The sequence below is a fragment of the Xiphias gladius genome, chromosome 23, assembly GCF_016859285.1.
Source record: "Xiphias gladius isolate SHS-SW01 ecotype Sanya breed wild chromosome 23, ASM1685928v1, whole genome shotgun sequence".
Taxonomy (NCBI): Eukaryota; Metazoa; Chordata; class Actinopteri; order Istiophoriformes; family Xiphiidae; genus Xiphias; species Xiphias gladius.
The window spans coordinates 6941447-6962898 of NC_053422.1; the positions used below are offsets into that span (position 1 = coordinate 6941447).

General features: G+C 40.0%; 1 protein-coding gene across 1 annotated transcript in view; it reads right to left on the minus strand.

Moving 5' to 3' along the window:
- Positions 1-1437: 1437 nt before the first annotated feature.
- Positions 1438-21452, minus strand: part of glrbb (glycine receptor, beta b) — a 28211-nt gene continuing 8196 nt past the window's right edge. The window contains exons 5-10 of the mRNA XM_040119080.1: positions 17031-17257; positions 15292-15374; positions 14606-14746; positions 10970-11122; positions 6806-7098; positions 1438-2263 (exon numbers count right to left, since the gene is read on the minus strand). Coding sequence (XP_039975014.1) covers positions 1967-2263; positions 6806-7098; positions 10970-11122; positions 14606-14746; positions 15292-15374; positions 17031-17257 — 1194 coding nt within the window. The 3' untranslated portion in view covers positions 1438-1966. The remainder of the gene's footprint in view (positions 2264-6805; positions 7099-10969; positions 11123-14605; positions 14747-15291; positions 15375-17030; positions 17258-21452) is intronic.

Consider the following 21452-nt stretch of genomic DNA (forward strand, 5'->3'; position numbering starts at 1 on the left):
GTGCTACTCGCAGGGTGCTGGGGTGTGGGGGTGGCGCGTGCACACACACGTACAAAAGCACACGCGGACACGAGTCACACCCCTGACAGGAACTGTACTCGATACATCCACCGTAGTGCCGTGAATTTAATCATTACACATCTCATTACTGTTTCCTTCCCTCCATAGCTGATTGTTACTGTAAAGCTGCCTGTAAAACCTTTGAGTGCATAAACTGTACCTGTATTTTAGCATGAAGTGGGAATCAGACTCCAGACCTCTGGCAGTGGCATCACCCTACTGAACACACAACCTGGCATTGCATCTGCTTTTTCACCCCGGAGAGCATTTTATCTCATCACATTAGACAAATATAGATTCGGCCATCGGAGGGCACTACAGTGCATAATCTTTCTCATTTGAGATTCAGGCACAGCTGAAATGAGTCTTCTTATCAGTCAGTGTTAACTACAAATCAATATATTTTCCACAAATTAAAGGAAACATGTCTCTCTTGATGATATATGTTTCATCTGAGATTCTAGAGGCTTTTTCCTTTTATGTCTCGTCTCAGTCTTGTGTCTCAGGCTGGTGTTTGTGGTGACAGACAAAAACTTGCTCCCAAACCTGTAACCATGGTAGCCACGGAGAGAAATAAGAAGTCTTGTTTTCTGACTTTTGTGCCCACCAGAGACACAAAAAAGAATCCAGCAATGACGATTTCGCTCTCCTTTACCTGAGCAATCCCGAGTCAGATTGCCTCAAACTTCATTAATATGACCCTGTTGTCGTGACACAGGGTCAGCATCTATCTCGCTTCGTTAAGCCGGAGACAGATTTCATATGAGAAGTATGTCAGCGATAGTCAGGGGTCGTTTTCCAAGCTGGTTTTGTATGAATAATAGATGGCTGGTCTGGCACACCAGAAGAGGTCAAGCCTCGGCGGAAGAAACAGCTGTGTTGTTGTGTGATGTGCAGGACACATGTCGGCAGAGCAAAGGGGAAAATGCAGGGGATAAAGATGGCTGCCCATTGTAAATCCCTCTAGAGCCAAAATAGACACACACGCAAAGACGTTGCAGGCAAAATTAAGCAATTTGTAATTTTCAGGGATCCAAATAAGCGGATTCATTTTTAATCACACCAAATGGTGAAAAGTCATTTGATCATTTATTTATCTTTGCTTGTAAATTTCACAAACACATGGTCACATCACTAGTGACCCATTTACGCACGCTATAGTTGGGAGATGACAAATGTTACAGTTGTTGGAGTGGCAGTGTCACATGACCATCTGGACAGGAACAGGAGTGTTTCACATTTCCACTTATCTCTTCTCAAGAGCAAATCATAAGAATAATAAAATTTAATAAATACTTTATATATATTTATATTTTATCTTCATATACATGCATTTTTTTTTTTAACATGCAAGGTAATTACAACGTTACACTTGGCATTGAAGCTGAAATAAAAAATGCTTTAACTTATTAAACTTGCAGGCAGGCTCCCAACTTTGAAAGGGCGAAAAATCAAATAGCTATATACAAATGCTCTTTTATAGATCTGCGCATCTTCTGCTCGGTCATTATGCAGTTAATCTTTGTGGATTTGTTTACACACCATTCATCACAACAGTTATATCTGCAATCCTGTATTAACCTCTCAAGTGCCATTATCAATAAATAAAACATCTCAATACAAGAAGCTATTTATGCATTTTAGGTAAAGAAAGATTAAGTTATAATCATTGATTAATACACAAATGGAGATAGATGTCTATTTTTATGTGAAGATAAATGTAACAATAATAATAATAATACATAGTAGTTTTACTTTCTTCTCAGCAATCATTTTGTATGGGCAGGATTCACATTTCTCAATTGTTCACTTTGGAATCAAACTCTTTGAATGTAATCGGATTAATAAAGAACTCATGGGAGTGAAGTGAGGGGGGGGTTAATAATACAAGATGGTTTCAATGCAATCACAAGTATATGGACCAGTAAATCACATTAAAGAAGAGGAAGGAGAAGGGGAACAGGGCTCGGGAATACAGGTCGATTCTTTTGGCAGCGGAGGGGATAACGGGTTTCGGAGGTGGAGGTTTCCTGTTGTTCTTGGCCTGGGATTTGCCGAGACCAGTGCCAGTATCAATGGGCTTCCCGTAGCAGTCAAAGTTCGACAGCTCAAAGTCCCGCGGGAGTGAGCCCACAATGCTGAAATCGTTGGTCCGCAGGTCTGATTTGGAGGTGCACACCTTCTTGCAGCGTGTCTCTGCCACCTGGGTGCAAGAAAGGGAAAGGTAACAAGAGGGAAAACAGAACTGATTTTTAAATTCTGCATCACTTCATTCTAAAAAACATTTATCTATGAGAAACAAATGAGCAAAGACAAAATTATACCAACAATCGGAAAGCGCTGCTGGCAGCCCCTGAGGCAGTGTAACTAGACCAGAGTGGTTCAAAAAGACCAACTGAGACTGCCACTACAGTCCATGGAGGCTCGCACTCTCATAGTGGTACTACAAAGATCATTCCATCCCTCAAACAATAGAAGAACAGTGATTCAGTACAGTGGGTCTTAACTTTGTTGTTACTCCATTTAAAACTCAAGTCTGCTGTAAACTGACATACAGTGCTATGTACGACGATAGTAAGAATTATGTCAAATAAAATTGGCAGATACAAACTTCAAAAAATGGAAAGAAGCGTGGCACACCACCAATACATCTAAAGCCTCTTTTTTATACCTACAGAAAATACATAACGCAAACGATAAAAAAGTCAGTGTGCTGCATCTTTAAATCAGCTAAAGCTTTTTGGACTGGTAAAACGATACCATCCTGCATCTTAGAATAGAACAAATGCTGGCATTTATTTCTGGAACTCACATTACATCCATTTGCTTTTATCTCTCTGTCTTTTGCACAGTTACATTTGTGTATCTACAGCGGCTTCAGAAAGAATTCATACCCCTTCCCTGAGCATTTTATTGTGTTGTAGATGTCATTTTAAGCATTTTATTGTGTTGTAGATGTCATTTTAAAAAGGACAAAGTTTCCATCTTCTACACTCAAAAACACATATTTAAAATGAAAGCATGTTTTTAGATGTTTTTGCAAATCTATTAAACATTAACAACTTAAATCTATCATTTACAAAAAATATTCAGAGCCTTAATTCAGTACTTTGTAGAAGCCCCTTTGGCAGCAAACACAGCTTTGACTCTTCTTGGTGAAGTCTCTACAAGCTTTTCACATCCCATCTTTCCAGATCCTCTCGTGCTCCGTCAGTTCGGATCAGAAGCGTCTGTTAACTGCCCTCTTCGGGTCTCTCCACAGATGTTCTATGGGGTTTTAGTTGGGACTTTGGCTGGTCCTCTCAAGGACAGTCAGAGGCTTGTCCTGACGCCAACTCCAGCTTTGCCTTGGCTATATGCTTCAGGTCACTGTCACACTTGAAAGTGAACCGTTGCCCCAGTCTCAGCTCACGTGCACTCTGGAGCAGGTTTTCTTCAAGGACCTCTCTGTATTGGGCTGCATTCACCCTTCCCTCAATTCTGACCAGCCTCCCTGTCCCCTGTTGCCGAGTGGCACCCCCAAAGCATGATGCTGCCACCACCATGCTTCACCGTAGGGATGGTAGTAGCCAGGTGATGAGCAGTGCCTGGTGTTTGCCTGGCATAGTGTTTGGAGTTCTGCCCAAAGAGTTCAATTTTTGTCTCAACAGACCAGAGAATCTTTTTCCTCATGCTCTCAGAGTCCTTTAAATGCTGCATGGCAAGCAAGCAGGCTGTCATGCGCCTTTTACTAAAACTGGCTTCCGCTGAGCCACTGATTGACGGAGTGCTGCTGAGAGGGTCGCCCTTCTGGCCTCTCCCATCTCTGCAGAGGGCTTCTGAAGCTCTGTTAGAGTGACCTTCTTTCCCGGTTGCTCAGTTTGGCTGGACAGCGAACTCTGTTTGGTGGTTCTAAACTTCTTCCATTTCCCAGTTATGAGGCCACTGAGCTCCTAGGAACAATCAAAGCTTTATAAATGGTTTTATACCCTTGCTCTGATCTATGCCTTGCTCTACAGATAGTTCCTTGGGCTGGTTTTTGTCCTGACATGCAATTGAATTGTGTGACACAGGTGTGGGCCTTGCTAAACTATGTCTAACCAATTCCATCTGCCACATGTGGACAATCAAGTTCTAGACACATCTCAAGGATAATTTAAGCAAACAGGATACACCTGACCACAATTTTTGAGTGCCACAGCGAAGGGATTGAATAGTTTTGTAAATGAGAGATTTCAGTTTTCTGATTTTTAGCAAATTTTCTGAAAAACAGGATTTCTCATTGTCATTTTGAATTACTGAGTCTGGACTAATGGGCAAAATGACAATTTTATCCATTTAAAATTAAATCTACAACACAATAAAGTGTGCAAAAAGTGAAGGGGTCTGAATACTTTGTGAAGTGACTGTATATGCCGTGTATGTACTGTACTGTATGTATATCTCTGGATGGAGAGATGTATAGATACACAGATACATTGATAAATATATACATTTATCACCACAACAGTTGACACAGACAGGCACTGCTGAGTGAGCTCTTTTTGAACCACAGCCATCTTTCTGACACTCTGTATGTCTAACTACTTGTTTGCTGTTAATCGGTTCTTCAATCTTTCTGGCAAATAGGAAGGAGTTTGAGAGCAAAATACTCATTTAAATTGTACTGCAAAAAACAAACAAAGATATATAACTAAATAAACAAAAACGATCTTATAAACAACATAAATTGCTAGTTTTCTATAACAAAATAGATAATATTTTATAGGACTTAAGCTATAAGACCTAGATAGAGACTTCCCATCTATTACAATACAAAATGTGGCCCGGTTTGTCCTTGTTTATCAACCATGTGCTATATTTATTGAATCCTTGCTGGTGGACCATACTGCACAAATCCTCATGCAGAAATATTTCTGACTCTGCTCGTCCAGAGTCTTACATTGATCAACTCTAAAGCAATGCTCCACTTTCCCTGACTGTTGTCTGACACGTCAAAAAAGTGTTGTGTGCATATACAGTAGCGATGATGCCTCTTAGATGTTACATCCATGAGGCGGAGGAACGTTTAAATGAGGCTGTTTAGGATTGTTGGACTCAATTGAAAACAGACTAGACTTTGAAAACCAAGTAAAGGAGCTGTTTGATCCTGAAGCTTGGACAGAACTCATGCTGATAAATCACAAATACTGTTATGTTAAGAGAAAAAAAGAAAAGATCTTTGCAGCCAAAATTAGCTTTACTTTGTGCTCTCAAACACTGCCTAATATGGTTGCACTCCCATCTGGGGTTTTGTAACCCCTATACACCCTCTACATGTTATCTCAGTGAGCAACTGGGTCTTATAAAAAAACATTTTGCAAAAGGATATAGTTTAATGTCATCCAAAATATCCCTTTCATCAACTTCCCTGAAGGCCTGTGGGGTGAACAGGATCCAATCAGACTATGGATGCTTACTCACTGAAGTCCTTAAGCTCATTAAAGCTTAATTATTTTGATTTGCTTTTGACAAGAAAACCTATGAAATCTCAATGGTATAATGTAATCCTCTCAAGCCAAATGTCCGGACTAACACAGACACAGAGGTAAATTAATTTCAATTAGGTGTAAGATTGGAAGGCCACATATATTGCATGCCTGATGTTCAGGTGAGTGTCAGACTTGAGTCCTGACTGAGCTGTGAGTATTAGTATGTTAGAAACATTGCCAGTCTTCAATGACTGGCTTTCCCTGTTTTGCATTTAGATTATTTCGCCATGCCTCACTGTTACGAACCTGCCTGAGGATGTTGGATTGTGAATCTGGAATGTGCATTTTGACACTGTACCATTTGTTACTGTTGGGAAGTGAAATAGAATCATATACAGATACAAATACAAACATACAAACACACGCTATACACTGACTCAAAGCAACAAAAAGCACCACCATCGCAATGTTTTGGTGATTAATGGCAGCATCAATACCATAGGGGACATTATTTATACTCATTATTAGTGTTATCAATTACATAGCCTGTTCAAATCATACACATACAGAAGAGTCAATGTTCCCACTAGGAAAAATGCAACTGGAGTCAAGTCAGAATTACAGGCAGGGATATTAGGCAAGATTTCGTATCACCAAGATTTGTGAGAAGCAGAAACCTGATCACATCAACAACCCTTGATCTCATCCCCATGAATAACATACGGTCATTTATCCCTACTGTATTCCTACTGATTCCCACAGTCGGGTTGTTGCATAGAGTCATGCTTTGTTCATTCGGCAGAATTACTTTACAGGGGAATGTCTAAATTGTTCTTAGTTTTTTAAAGATTTTTTTTTTTTTTGGGGGGGGGGGGGGGTTGCCTTTTTTTAGATAGCAACAGTGAAAATACAAACAAAAAACAAGGGAAGCAGAAGAGGGGTATGATTGCAACAAAAGGTCACAGTCCGGAATTGTACAATGATGTTTGCGGTTAAATAGTACGACTCTTAACCAACAGGCCAACGGGAATCCCCAAAAAGTCTTGACTACTGATGATCAAAAAACTAAGATCTGGACTAGATTTCTACTCTCAATGAATATCAGAAATACCACTATCATTAGAAAGAGTAAATTTAGCTGATTCCAGCAGTGTGTGACTGATGTCTGCACATTCCACCTTGACTGAGTACAGATATAAAATAGCCTTTTTACTCTACAGATAATCGTACACTTACACACTTACACACACACACACAGACATTAACACTGAAGTTATCAAACCAGATCCACTGACATGCAAGGTGCTGACATGAAGTGGCGTCCCTCCGGTCCCGTTGACCGTGTTGTTCCTGGCAGCGGGACTCTTTCCTGCAGCCTTCTCCTTGGATGCTATCTTGGCCTTCTCGGCCTCGATGCGCTTCGGGCTGTTGAGCATCACCTGAACCACAGCGTACTCCACCAGCGAGGCGAAACCAAACAGCAGGCAAGCGATGAGCCAGATGTCGATGGCCTTGACGTAGGACACCTTGGGAAGCTCCGAGGCCAAGGAGGTGCACTCAGAGGACAGAGAGAGCACCGACAGGATTCCTAAAAAAAGAGGGCAGACAAGTAACTTTGTCAGCCAGCAAAGGGAAAATTGGAGTGTAAAAACATCAAAATTATACGTTTTCCACGTGAACGATCAATTCCTCTCTCTTAAGCACGTCCTGCCATTCCATCGTGTGTTGTGATTCCAGTATTGTTTGTTACCATATCACCACTACATGGCGATACATGCTTTTTTTTAACAAAATGTTTCTTTCATTTAATTACAAAAAAGCTTATCCTCTCAAATGTAATTTTTTAAACACATGTAGCCATATAAGCGCTTTGCCTAAAGAAAATACAGTCTACATATGTAAAATTATGTTTTAACTGTATCATCTGATCAAAGAAAAGGTAAAACAACACAACAAATCTGGCCACGCATTCAATGCCATCTCTCGGTACTTGACTCTTTTTGGTATTTGTTGCTGTAATCAAAATTTTGTTAATAATGTGATAGAGTGTAACTGTGATCAAGATATAACACCAACATAAGACATTTCCTCTTGTAGAGCTTAGATGTTTGCTTCCACTGGGGAAGAGCATACGATCCACCTAATGCTCAGAGAAATAAAAACTAGGCGTTTCCCCATCATTGCACAAAATACTGAAGAAATTAATCTCCCAATCTGCAGAAAAGCTGTAATAAAATGATCACATCCACCCAAGGCTTCTGACCAAATTTAACTGTAATTAGGATGTATGAAGCATTCCTTTACCCCTTTTATTAGGACAGCTCCGAGAGCTCAGACAGCCTCTAAAGTTTTTTAAATTTTTTTTTTATCTCTGATAGCCAACAGGATTACAGGTTGAGAGATTCCCCTCTGCACAGAAGCACTCGTTTCAGCAGCAGAACTAATTATAGCGACTCTTAAGAGGGTATCCTAACCGCCAAAAAAAGGGCTTCTCTCCCCTTTTTCTCACAGTAATGCTACTTCAGAGACACAATAAATACATGAGCGATGGGTTTTGCCCACATTACAGTCACTTGAGAAAGAGGGGTTCATACAAGGTTTAGGTTGTTTAATCAAACTGCTACTCCTCATTGGATTTAAACGTAAGCTCACCTATTATCCGGGAACAGATAGAAAAACATGAAAGGTGGAGATACTGAGATAGCTTTGTTTGTCTTTTTCATCTATGACACATTAAGCTGTGTGTACAAAATAAATCTGCTCTTAAATCAGAAAGAAAAAGACGAAAAACATGTATTTCTGTAATGCAATGGTAAACTAGTTTTTACTTTAACATTTGCTCACATTCATTATGTGGAAAGAAAACATGCTGGGCAAACTTGAAAACGCTAAAAAACACATATTCACAGCTAAACAGATACATGGACCCATTTACACAAGTCTACAAGGACACACTAAATGCTAACACACACACACACACACATACACAGCACAGAGGAATAAATGAGAGTAGTCCCACACCTGGGTGTTGACTGACCTGGACTGATCCCATTTAGAGAGAAGTCAGAGGAGGATTCCAGGTGGAGTTGGAATGGTGATGGGATGAAAGTGGTGATAAACAACTGGAGGGAGGATGGAGAAAAGGAGGCAGTGGACAACTGGAGTGGGATAACAATGGATTATCTTATCCATGCAGCCCTGCACACAGAGAGGTGCCTCTGTGATACTGTATGTGGCTGACACTGACATATCGCACACAGGTTGAATTATGGAGGAGGAGGAAAAAGTAAAAAGTAGAACTGACATTTTCCCTGCAAACACAAGCTTAGTTGCAAATATTAATATTGTGTGTGTCAATTCTGCCGTGTGCAAGGTTAGCCGGTATGTATGGGAAAGATATTAATATGTATAAAGCATAGACATAGAATATATTCAGAATAGAGGCCACGGCCACAAATTCATTGTCATTCCCATAAAATACATTGTCCTTGGGGACATTTTAGAAAATATGATGGACAATTACACACTGGGGCCTACTGCAGACATTGACAGATTAATGCATTTTTTTTGGTTCTGTTTTATTTCTATTACAAAAGTGTATAGTATTTAGCACGTACTTGAAATGATTGACTGTTCGCTAGAACCCTTCCACAAAAACGTATTGCCCATTCATAGCTTAGTAACCAAAACTGGCACAGCAGGTGTGTCAAAGCTTAAAATTTCTCCACAGGCCAAAGACAGTGAGAGCATTGCCTTTTTTTGTTTTCTTATTTTAAGTATCTCCTAAACCAAAAACACAAGAGCAGAAGTGAAAGTCATGGATGTGTGTTTGTCTGTTCTGACTTGAGCTACAAACATTAGCATGTTTGGCAAATTAAGTAGCAGCATGTCATTAGCTAATGTCATTATTTTATAGGATTACATCCCGATTCAGGACTTAAAACACCTTGCTGGAAACATTGAAAAGTCAGTTGGAGACAAACTTTTCAACCAACTCACAGTAAGTCATCTAACTAGCTAGCATTAGCAAGCTACAGCTCGAAAAAAAAAAATGCTAGCGCAAGTCATTTCAGCGATAATTTTAGGACAAGGCTTATTCGGCTTCTTAATACAACCAATACTTAATTTGCTGACTTAAAACAAATGGAAATATTCCTAATGAAGTGCCTTAATGAAGTGAAGAAAGGTCATCACAAAGTATCAAACAAAGTTTATGAACGTAGTTTGAGAGTTTATGTCCCTTTTCCATCATAAAGGGGTAGGTGAAACTAGGACTGTGCTGACAACCAGCACTGTAAGCAAGAGGAACACTCGAGATTACTCATCTGGTTCTTGCCTGTGATTTATTCAGCGAGTAAACAAAAACACAACATAAGTTAAGCACTACCAGTAATGAACAATTCTTGCTTCCACCTCGGGGCTCAGGCTAATGGTCTATTTATATAGCTGGACTTTCTTCAGGCCATACACACTGTGTGCTTCCCTGGTTTGGAGAAACAGCAGTGCTCCTCATGCGGCTCAGCACACCCCTTCCGTAATTGGGTTAATCAGGTGTGCCTCGTTGGCCAGCTGATTGTCTCCTGGTTTTTCTCTGTCTCCCAAAAAAAACCCTTGTTGCCCACATTCATGAACATGAAGATTTACCACAAATTCAAGAGTCTGTACCTGTTCCTCAACATCAGCTAAGACTTGTACCTGCATATTTTAAACTTGGGTTCAACTGAGCAGCCAAAATTTGCTCAAGTTTGCTAAGTTTTGGTACAAAATGTTTGAAAAAATGTTAACAGGAAAAGTGGCAAGCTAGAAAACTGAATTCATTGGGGTAATATTTTAGATTTAAGACATTTAGGTACATTTAATGGCACTGAGTGAGTAATGTGAAAATTAAACTAAAACTAGCCTTGGGGTGAATCTTGGTCTCCCCAATGACTAAAAAATAACCAACCAGAAACAAGTACAGTTATTGCAGATATACATGGGCTCAAATTCCTAACTCATATTGTGTGTGTTTATTTTTTGATAAATGCTACTTGCCCCCAAATCACCGCTGCTGTGGGTCCCATCTGTCAATTAAAGCTATATTCAGTGATTTATAACATACAGACCAACACTGGACATGGCACCATGCTTGACAGATAAAGTCCTTCATGGTGTCAAAGTGATTGATGATTACATGATGAAGATGATTGGGACCATAATGTCAGTGATCCCTAACAACATACAAATCCTTCAGAGAAGTTTTTATTTGATCGACCACAGGCTTTTTCCTGTGGCTTTTTTTAACAGTTTTCACACCTAATTACCTCGACAACATACACAATCACACCCACTCCCCTTTTTGATCCAATATGCAACCATGCGCTGGATGAACAGCACAAGGAATATTTACAGATCTTGTGTATTGCTAAATGTCAGTGGAAGATGGTGGAACTGATCAATAGACTTAAAATAATCCATACCCAAGGGGACCCTGGCAGCACTTGCATCAGGGTTGATCCAGAAGGACAGCCAGGAGAGGACTACAATGAGAAGTGTTGGGGCGTAAACACCCATCATGTAGAAGCCGACCTGTCGCCTTAGGGTGAAGATAACCTCTACACATGTGTAATATCCTGCATGAGGAAGGAGACAATGGTCAAATATGATAAAATACCTTCAGCGAGAAACACAGTTGGCCTTGAAATTTAAAATATGGAGGAAGACGTATAGTACATAGGGTACTGGCATCAGACACAAGGTAATTTGTTTTCCAGTTCAGAGGCTGAATCATTTCAAGGAAACGACCAAAGAGGGTGGGTCTCCCAAGGAACTGAAGGCCAGGTTGAAGCTGCACTGTCTCCCTAAATAAGCCTCATGGAAACTAAAACTAATGAACCATTGTCAGCAGAACGGGAAACCTCCTATGTTCATGCATAACTGTAAGATGGTTACCCACACTTCTAGTGTTATGTTTTTCTAGCAGTTTTTCCAATAATTAATTAAGTGAAACCAGATACAAACAGTGTATAGATGCTAACACTGACAAAGTGGGAGATAGTAACACTAAATTCCCAACATTTCCAACTTAGAATTAAAACTAGGTGGCTGAACAACATTTTTTTTTTCAACTCAGCTACTCATAATTAAAGTCTGAATGATATGAGATGAGAGAGAGTCACACGATTTTGTTCAAATCAAATATGTCAGCGCGTTATAACTTATTCAGTCTAGAACTGTGAACCTAAAATGCGAGTATTAAGCCCCTGAATTGAAACACAGCAGGTGAGAGAAATGGTCCTATACTGACTTGCTCTTTCAAATCCACATTAAACATTTAGAGAAAAGGTGGAGGCCAGGTTAAGTCCTGTATATTATCTGCCTCCTTTTGCCAAAGCACAAAGCAAAGCACAGTTGTGTGGACCATTAGTAACTGACGAAGCAAAAGAGAAGAGAAAGCAAAAGGTCAATGGGCATAAGGACTTTAACATCATTTCAGCTAACTCTGTTAAAGCTGGGACCTGTTTGAGCACTCGGGAAGACCCCAAAAAGCACTGCTTCCAATTTATAATGTGCCAATTACGTAGGAGACCTGTCAAAGAGACAAAGGAAAGATTATTTTTTCAACAGTACTCATAAATAATCAATTTTAAACAATCCAGTTCTGCAGAAGTATGGTTTCCCATAGTTGGGCTTAAACCAGTATGGAATAATCATCCATACACTTCAGACCTCCTATGGCACCGCAGTGTTCTTGCTCTTTGGAGGCTGGTCCAATGGGATGGTAGAGTGGATGGGCTAAAGTAATATTTAACTAGACCAGAGATTTATAGGTGAGCTTTATACAGCATATAAGGGCTGCCTGTGTTGCAGAGCAGGCTCGCACCAGTCGGACACAGAGGTGATCTTTGTGTCTGGCCAGGTTGTCATGGCAACCCATTAAAAGGCTGACTCATTGCCAGCCGTGTGCCTCCCAAGTGCAAGAGCATTGAGGTCATACCAGCTCTGTTGGCTGATAGAGATTTTCTGTTTCATTGCAAATGTCGTTTTTAACTCACAACGGCCTGAATGTGTGTATGGCACAGTACTAGGACCTTTTTTAGTCATTTTTCTTCTATTAGAGGAATATTCAGCATTTTTAACTGTGTCAGCATCCCCGTAAAGAGATGGCCTTCATTAGTCTTTGTACGCTACAATCTATCCTCTGCTACCTCCACCTGCCACACAAAAATCTGTAAAATTCTACAAAGGATATTAGATTTTCCATGCAAAAACTGATATATCGGTCCTGACAGTCAAAGAGCAAGACACGCTAGAGAAGTAACTAAAAGGCAGGGATGGTGAGGTGCGTACATTTGACTTCAGCTTGAATGGTCAGACTTAAAGGTACGCTGTAGAGGCTTTGACCTTTGGAACAACGTCTTTCACCGAAGGTCCCTGTTGTTTGTATCATGAACATGCAGAAGAACACGCGCATGAGAGCACATGTGTGGATGGAGCCACATTCTGCTGTTGGTTTCAGGCTATTCCACTAATTGGCAGATGTTGGCAGTAACACTTAATATGTGCTAATGGATAAGGAAAGAAGAAGACTGCTAGCAAGTAAACGTGAATGTAAGAAATTCATGGCTTAAAACTATGTTTTATGAAAAAGGAAAGGCACTAAACACATTTTTTTTCAAACCTCCAGGATACACGCAACACATTTTGGTGAGTAACACAAATTGTTTACAACACAGTTCCACAGGAAACCTTTCATTTCTCAACTTGTGAAAAAATGAACAAAAAAAATATTCAAAGAGCAAAGTTTTTATTTCATGTGTTGCTTCTTGTTTTTATGTTTTTAATTAACCATGAGCAAAATCCCACCAAGGTTTGTTTGCCTAAACGTAACCCTACTCATAACTCAAAACCTAACTTGACACAAATTAAATATAGAGCTTTCTCACAGCAAACATCTTGTCGAGCACAGGCTGAACTAGTGATATTATCAGTTACTTCTTTCCTTTTAGTTGTACTACAGCCAGGGTTCTGGTTGTGTATGCTGGCTCACTGGCAAACTTGAATGGAAGGGATACATAATTAATGAAATCAGTCACACCTGTGCTTTTCCTGCTATGACAAGTCAGGATGTCTACCACAATAAAGGTCTATACTTTTAGACCATTATCATGTGCTGCAGGCATGACTGTGGAAAGTTTCAATGTCTCTGGACTTGTCTAAAGTCACTGTGTTTTAGTTGTCTGAATGATCGCACAACAGCACATTTACATATCTGCTCTCTGTGATTAAAAAAAAATTCACAATACTGTAAGGTGGGAAAAGAGTCAGATAGCGCAGCTTTTTTTAGGTAACAACATGCATTTGAAGTCTGCCAGCTGCTGACAAAGATCTGATCTGCACAAATGTCATCTTTCACTCAGCGACGACCAACCAATCTTACCTTAACAAAAAGACCCATCATCCTCTCCTGATTTCTTTGACTGGGAACCTATTACACCACTTACGCGATGACTGCAGCAAGGAGGAAAACAACCCCACCACTAGACAACTCAAAGAGAATGTCCAACTGGCAACTAATGTACAGTTAATTCCAGACCAAGATAACAATGGAATAATTGGTTGTTACAGCACCCAAACACTATCTGTGGGGCAATCCTTGAGCTGTCATGACAAACAAAATAAACTTACAGGAGTAGAAATATAAATTTAATAATAATCATGGGACGTGACAGGCACATGAATATACTTTTGGGGCTGAAGTATAAAAAGGACACTATAGCTTTGAGCCTAGCCAGAACAAGCTATTTTCAATTCAGAGAGAATAATTAATGAATGGATGAAAGAAAAGCCCAAAGAACACTGAAGTCAAAATGTTATTTGGCTTTAAGATATTGTGATTAATGGAAATGATGGGAAAAGTACATTTACAGGCTCATGATATTTCACTCTGCTGTAAATTTTTACTTTCTATTGAGTGAGGAACACCAAATTAAAATGGGAAACCTGGCTGGTACAGGCTACAAAGAACATTTTGATGATACCAACGCTACTTCCATTTTTGTAACTTGCTTTTTAAAAGTATGTAAGAAAAACAGGATTTATGACAAGGACAGTACCTGTTCCGGCATAGTATTTGGTGCAGTTCCCATAATCGATATCTTCTTGTCTGATATCAAACTGTGGCAGAGCAATGGCATCCATTTGCACTGGGTCTCCTGTCTGCCACATGAACTGCAGGTCGTCCGTAGTGTAGCCAACTTGACAAAGGAGGTACAAAGGCACACGAAAAGTCAAAATACATAGAAATAAATACACCTATACTTTGCTGAAACCAAATTAGTGCATACAAAAATACATATATACACAGTATATGCACAAAATCTATGTTTGCATGTTAAGCACACTTACAGAAACTTACAATCACAGTATAAAATACTGTATAGTGTGTATGCACACAGACGTAGAATGCAATAAGTCTCAGCAGTTGGGTTTGGCATAGGAGCAAAATGTCTTAAAGCTGTTTTGCTTATTTAAGTCTAAACTGTTTTGTAAACAAGATGCAATAACCACAGTCAAGCTCAATTAGCTGTGAGACTTTCACAACAACCTAAAAATATGATGATTTATTCCACTTCTCTAAATACTCATCATTGAAATTGGCTTCTAAACACAAGCAAAAAGCTCTCATTTACCCCAAAACAACTATTTTATAAAAACAACATATATATTCCCAACTCATAAATACTTTATCCCCCAAATACCAATTAGCAGATTAAGGTGATATTATTTTTGGAAAACTCACAGCTTTCAAGTTGCATTTTACACCTCTGTGTGTCCATAGGGAACAATGTCAGGTCGAGTGGACAAGATAGGGTGATGGACAACCTGAAGGAGGATGAAAAAAAACATTTTAAGTTTTTAATTTATACTCTGCTTTATTGTTGTTCTCCTCTTATATCCACTTAAACTCACACAAAACCCTTGTTTGCATGACAGCAGTATTATGTCGAGATATAATCACTTCTTTCTTTTGAGTAGTGCATTTGCACGGGTTAAACAGAATATGTTGCGCTCAACATTACAGACAAATTGCAATTATTATCTCTAGAGACGACTGAAACCTAAAATAACAGAATGTAGCTGTAGGCCCAGCTAGTTTACATTGAGCCCCTTGGAAGATGAAATATTTTTCACCAAGTGCTATGCTTGTCAAGTCTCACTATCTTTAGAGATTTCACTCTTGCAGCCTACAGCCACAATCTTGATTTACCCAGAAACAAAACAAATAAGAAAAACCAAGGAATCCGTGAAAACATGAAAAAAAAACAAAAAAAAAACTTACCCTGACTGGCTGAAACAAAGCACATAGGACTATAATTATCATTGCAGATTTGTAGGGTATTAAAAACACAAACGAACAATTATTATCACTTAAGTGTCCCCAGGTAGTTGTCCTATGCAACTAGCCCTTAAATGATATGATTTTCCTGTTTAGTCTTGTTTACATACGTATTTAAAGCTACATTAGGCATTTTGTTCCAATGGCAATCCATTCATTAAGCCTAACATTGTGTTCATGTTAGCCAATATTTTGTTTAGAGATGGTGGGGATGAACGTTTATACAGCAGCCATCACTTCCTGTAGGTGGAGATATCTTTGTGCCCAAGATACATTAACTGAGTAAAGGTTCAATGTGAGATTCATAAACAAAACTTATTTTGAAAAATTTCTAGGAGATAACTTTTTAAGTGTATAGTCAACTTTCTTTTTGGCTGGAATGCAGCAGCAGCCCTATCAACACCAACGTCGGTCATTGACTGACTGACTGACTGACTGAGTGATGAAGTTACACCACTGGTAAGCCAGCCGAGTGTTAGTTTCTCCATTGGCCACCGCTCTTTCAAAATGAATCGGTGTGAACGGTTTTTACTAAATCATCTGGGGGGGGGGGCTTCCCTCCAAAGACACACCTTTCTATCCGTCTTGTTCAACTGACCGCACGGCAGCTGACACAGGCACGAATGAGCCTCTAACTTTCTCTCTGAGCGATCATTTCACAAGTAAATATAGTCGAACCACAGCCATTGTCTTTAAAGGCGACATTTAGCGACTTTTCGAGCAGACTTTAGCCGCTTTCCATGAAAAGTAGTTGTTTACAGTGGTTCCACAACCGTTTTCAACTACATCCTCAATTTCACACATTGACCATAGGCAGTCTTGCAATATGCTAGGTTTTGGCCTAGTCTTGTCACTAGAAAGGCTACATAAAGGTATTGTGTGGAGGATTTTTAAATGATGCCAGACACTCTCAAGGTGTCACACCTGAAAAAATTACATAACGGCTTCAAAAACAATTGGAGCATATCTGATTAGGCTTTTAATTGACTGTGTGACACTTAAACATTCCAGACGTTCCATAAGAGCTGGGAAAAGTATCAGTGTTATCTTTGGATTGTATGTGAGCTAAATATTGCCTGAAATTTGCCAGTCACATTTTAAGAGAGAAGACAATGTTAAAAAATAAAGTCAAAATTCATCACCTCATACTGATGAGGACATCTCCATTACGAAAGATGAAGAGGAGAATGTTCTCCTGGGTAACATCGTGAAAGTTGGCGCTCTTTTCGTTAGCGAAGAAAAGGTCGGGTTTCCAGAGACACTTGAACATCTTGGGATCAACAGTGAGAGAATCGGACTTGAAGTCCTGTGGAAGCTTCAGCCTGGGGTCGTTCCAGCGCTGTCGCAGGAAGATGTTGACTCTGTAATCCTGTTAGGTCCAAGACCAGACATGCACAAACAGGGTTTATATCTGTTTCATGCTAATACTATTGGACCCAAGCTGGGTGCTTTCAAAGTAACCAAAGGAGGAAATCTCTGAATGGAATAAAATTAAATACATGTTTGTTTTCTAGTAGACAACTTTTTATTTTCATGGCCTTTGTGCTCTGGTTAAGATCCACATCTGTGACATTGCAAAAGATGTCTTGAAAGAGAAATAGAAAATGTTTAACGCTGATAACACATTGAAGATACTTCTGTGATATTAATGCTTTGATGTTAAGAGAAAAAAAGGTGAAAGTTTGTTTTCCTACTAGCTAGCACTTTTCCTACACTGCTGCATGTTTTTATTTCCTGGTTGAAGCCGTCACTTTTTCCAGGATGCAGCGGTTCTACACAATTGATAGGTTAACATGTTGTATTTCTTCTAAGACTTTTTACCTCAGTAACAAGCAAAAAAATTTTCTTGAAGAAAACAACACTTCAGCAACAACTTCAACAGACCATTTCTAAAATGCTGAGTGAAATTCCACAGCTGCAGCGGAAACACTCAGGACGTCTACTTTAAAGCAGTCAGCATACAGGAAACTGCATAGTCCAAGGGTCAAATGTTATCAATACAGCAACATATGATATAGCAAATACCTCATTAGTGAGCTAATTAGTGAAATTTATACTTTCTTGCTGGTAGCAAAGTATCACTCAGTGAGGCTTTGGGACATTTTTGTTTTTTTTCTGCTGTGATAGCGTGCCTCAAGCTGTTCCGGGACCAGGTGCTAGGATGGACTATTAATGCTGAGTGTGAAGATGGATGTAATGTCAAATAAATTCACCAAAATACCAGCTGCATGTGTGTGTGTATGTGTGTCCACTGCTGAATCTGCTAAATGCCAACATTTGTCACTGCTCCATCTTTTGGACTCTGGAATTTTTCTCAACTATTGTTGAACAGTAGAATGTAAATATTCGTAAATTCAAAATAATTCTACCAGTGTTAAATGAGAAAGAAGAGGCTCCATTGTTGGTGCCTTATTTTGCTTCAACAGCTGTGGCAAGTAGCCCACCCATCCTCCTCACCAACCATTACCACAGTTGTCAGAGAGGATGTCATGTTAAACTACCACAATGGAAATAATGGAATAACTGGGATAAACACATGTAAGACCATTATTATTTCTTTTGGCAAAAAAAAAAAAAAAAAAAAGTGCTTGAGTCAAATTCCGGTCAATCAGTCTTTCAGTCAAACAGCACAACAAAAATCCTCCCATCAAATCACAGTTGTATTAAATGCCGGGTAGGCGTAAAAAAACGATGATGATGCATTCATCGCATTCACCCAGGTCATTGCTTCCATGCCCATTATGTGTGTCATTGGCTCCGTATGAGTCTGGTTAACTGCTGACTCACATGAACGGCACGAAAATAATATCTTGTTATGGAAATTTGGGGCCTTGATGGACCTAATGATTCATACAGTTATTCGTTTGTCAGTAGTCTTTGAAATGGTGATACACATGCAATTTTCTTCATAATATTACAGCTGTTTCTTCCGTCACAGACATGTTTGATGCATGTCTCTCTTCCTCTTTTTTTTCTGTCAGCATCTCTGCTGTAAAGCATATAATAAAGAAAAGCAAAAACCCTCAGTGATCTATATTATTTATTAATGCACAGGCTAATCCATCCATCAAAATGAATGTTTTTGCCAAACAGTATTAAACCACATATCTTAGTTAGAACTAGACTGAGTGAGCAGGGCAGATTTTGGCACTTCATTCATTTTCTCTCATTCCTACTGTCTGTACGATAAATATACTGTATGTTAACTGGTTTCCTGGAAAAGGACACTCTGGTTGGACGCTATCTCAATGGCAGCCAGGCTTGACGGACAGAGACAGCCACCTGACCTGAATGTGGTTATATAGTACATTGGTTGTGTGATTTTTTTTCTGCACTATGATACTTTTATCCACTGTAAAGTAGCCTCGTGCACACCGGGCTGCTTTATGCCCTTTGCTTCTGCCCCTTCTCGCTCCTTGCCAGGAGCTTCTCTCTCTCCCTCTCACGGTCTGGTTTGTCTCTGTTCTGTCCAGTCTACTCCGCTTTAAGTACCGGACTCCAGCTCCACCACGCCGCCGGATCGTAGACTGAGCTACACAGTTAGTCGTGTTCCAAGCTTTTTGAATCCTGTAACTTAAGGAAGCTTTTTGCTAATTCTTATTTCCCTCTGCCTTGCGGCATTCCCCGGCCCGACTCCTGCCGCCGTCCCTCTCCTGTTCTGCCTGGAACCCCCTCTGGATCACCTCCATTCTCCCAAGCTCCGTGGACTCACTCTGCCAATTCTCCTGCCTTTCCTTGCTCAGCTCCCCTGTTCCCGTCTCAGCCTCAGACCTTGGCCGCCAGCCTCAACCTTCCCCCTGGTTACTCCACACCCAGCCTTTGCTTCCCCCTGTCCACACTCTGCTGCCACTCCCTACAAGCAAAACCATTTTGTTAATAAATTATTCCTTGCTCTAACTGTGTGTTCTGCACTTGGATTCTCAAAACCAGAAGGACACTTTTCACACTAAAACCCTTCCTCGGGACCAAAACAAAATATACATTTAATTGGCACATACACTAACCTATTTTTATACAGATATTTGTGCCATTTATATATAGAAATTAAAAGGGGGGCATTCTTTTAACTCTCAGGGGCATTTTCACCTTTCATTTTGGTTTAAGTCTCACCCTAATATAATCTCCAAAAAGTTAGACCCAACATTATGCAAATGTTGAGTATGTAATTATCATACAAACCTAAACATCAAACTGTACACATCCAGGACACACACATGTCACTTTCCTAGCAAAAATGCAGAAAAGGTATGATGTATGACCGATCAATTCAATACGATACGGCACATGTTGATGAAGAACGTCTACAACGAGACAAGAAGCCGCATGAAAGGTGTTACTGTCTCGCTGTTGTATGTGCATTATGAATCGGAAGGAAATATATCAAAAATCAATTTTATACACAGAGGGCTCAGGATGGTCTATAAGTTCAGCAGTAACCCAGAATGTGCTTTATCCCACTGTCTGTAAACCTTCCAACTGTTGACGTCTCACTTTGGGAGGCAAGCCGTCATTTTTACACAACCTAATTTCAGACTCCAACGTCCAGCTGTTTCATCCAGCAAGCGATAGGACAAACAGCGCATGCTGGCTCTTGTCTGTCTGTCATAGACACAGGCCAATTCCAACACCTTCGCCTTTCGGAGAACCAGACAAGGAAATATATCCTCCCTCTGGCTCGCCATCAAGTTGCCAGTACTGCATACGATTCCGGAGGGATTTAGCACAATGCTCGCAGTAATCAATGACAAAAACTCCAAATGAGAAACAGTGAAAAAAAAACCAAAAAAAACACACACACACACAGACACACGCGCACGCACACACACACACACACACACACACGATTTATTTCATCTTACAACATCAAATTAGTCATCCTCTCCTGGCAAATACAATCATAAAGTGAAAACAGATGTGTTAACTATAGTGGACGCGTGGCATTGTTTGGCCGAGGGAGGTGTAAATGATGAGAGAGGGTTTCCTTGGAGCTGGTACCCCACAGAGTGATAAATTGAAGGGGAGAAGCGACCAGCTGTCTCTTCTTTCTCTTCATGAGTTAGTTTTGAACCTTCCTCACCCTCATTCTCCATCTATCTTTGTTGGGCGTCCAGGGGGAAGAGGGAAGACAGAAGTTGCCTTCTGGGATTCCCTCATCTCTCTGTCTCTATCTCAGTCTTGGCTCTTACTTGTTCTTTCTCAATCCTATCTCCTTCCTTCTCCTGGCTTGTTTTTCTTTAGATTCTTCCCTCCCCTGCTCTGTTCACTCTTTTCTCTACTTTCCTCTTACTTGATGCCTTCCACTCCATGTAATTTCATCTCCCTTCTCTGTCTGATCATTCTTCCTCCAACTTTCCTCTGCTCAATTTCCTCATTCCTGTCTCTTATTTTCCTTCTTCCTCATCTTTGGTCTCCTACTGTCTGGTTTTGTCCTCCTTCTCTGTTCCTCCTCATTACTTTCACCTTTGTCTTCCCCCCTTTTTCTTCCTGCTTCCCTCTTTGTCATTTTTTCACCCCTCTTGCTGCTCACTGTCTCTCACTTCCTTCTTACTTTCCTTCTTCTTTTT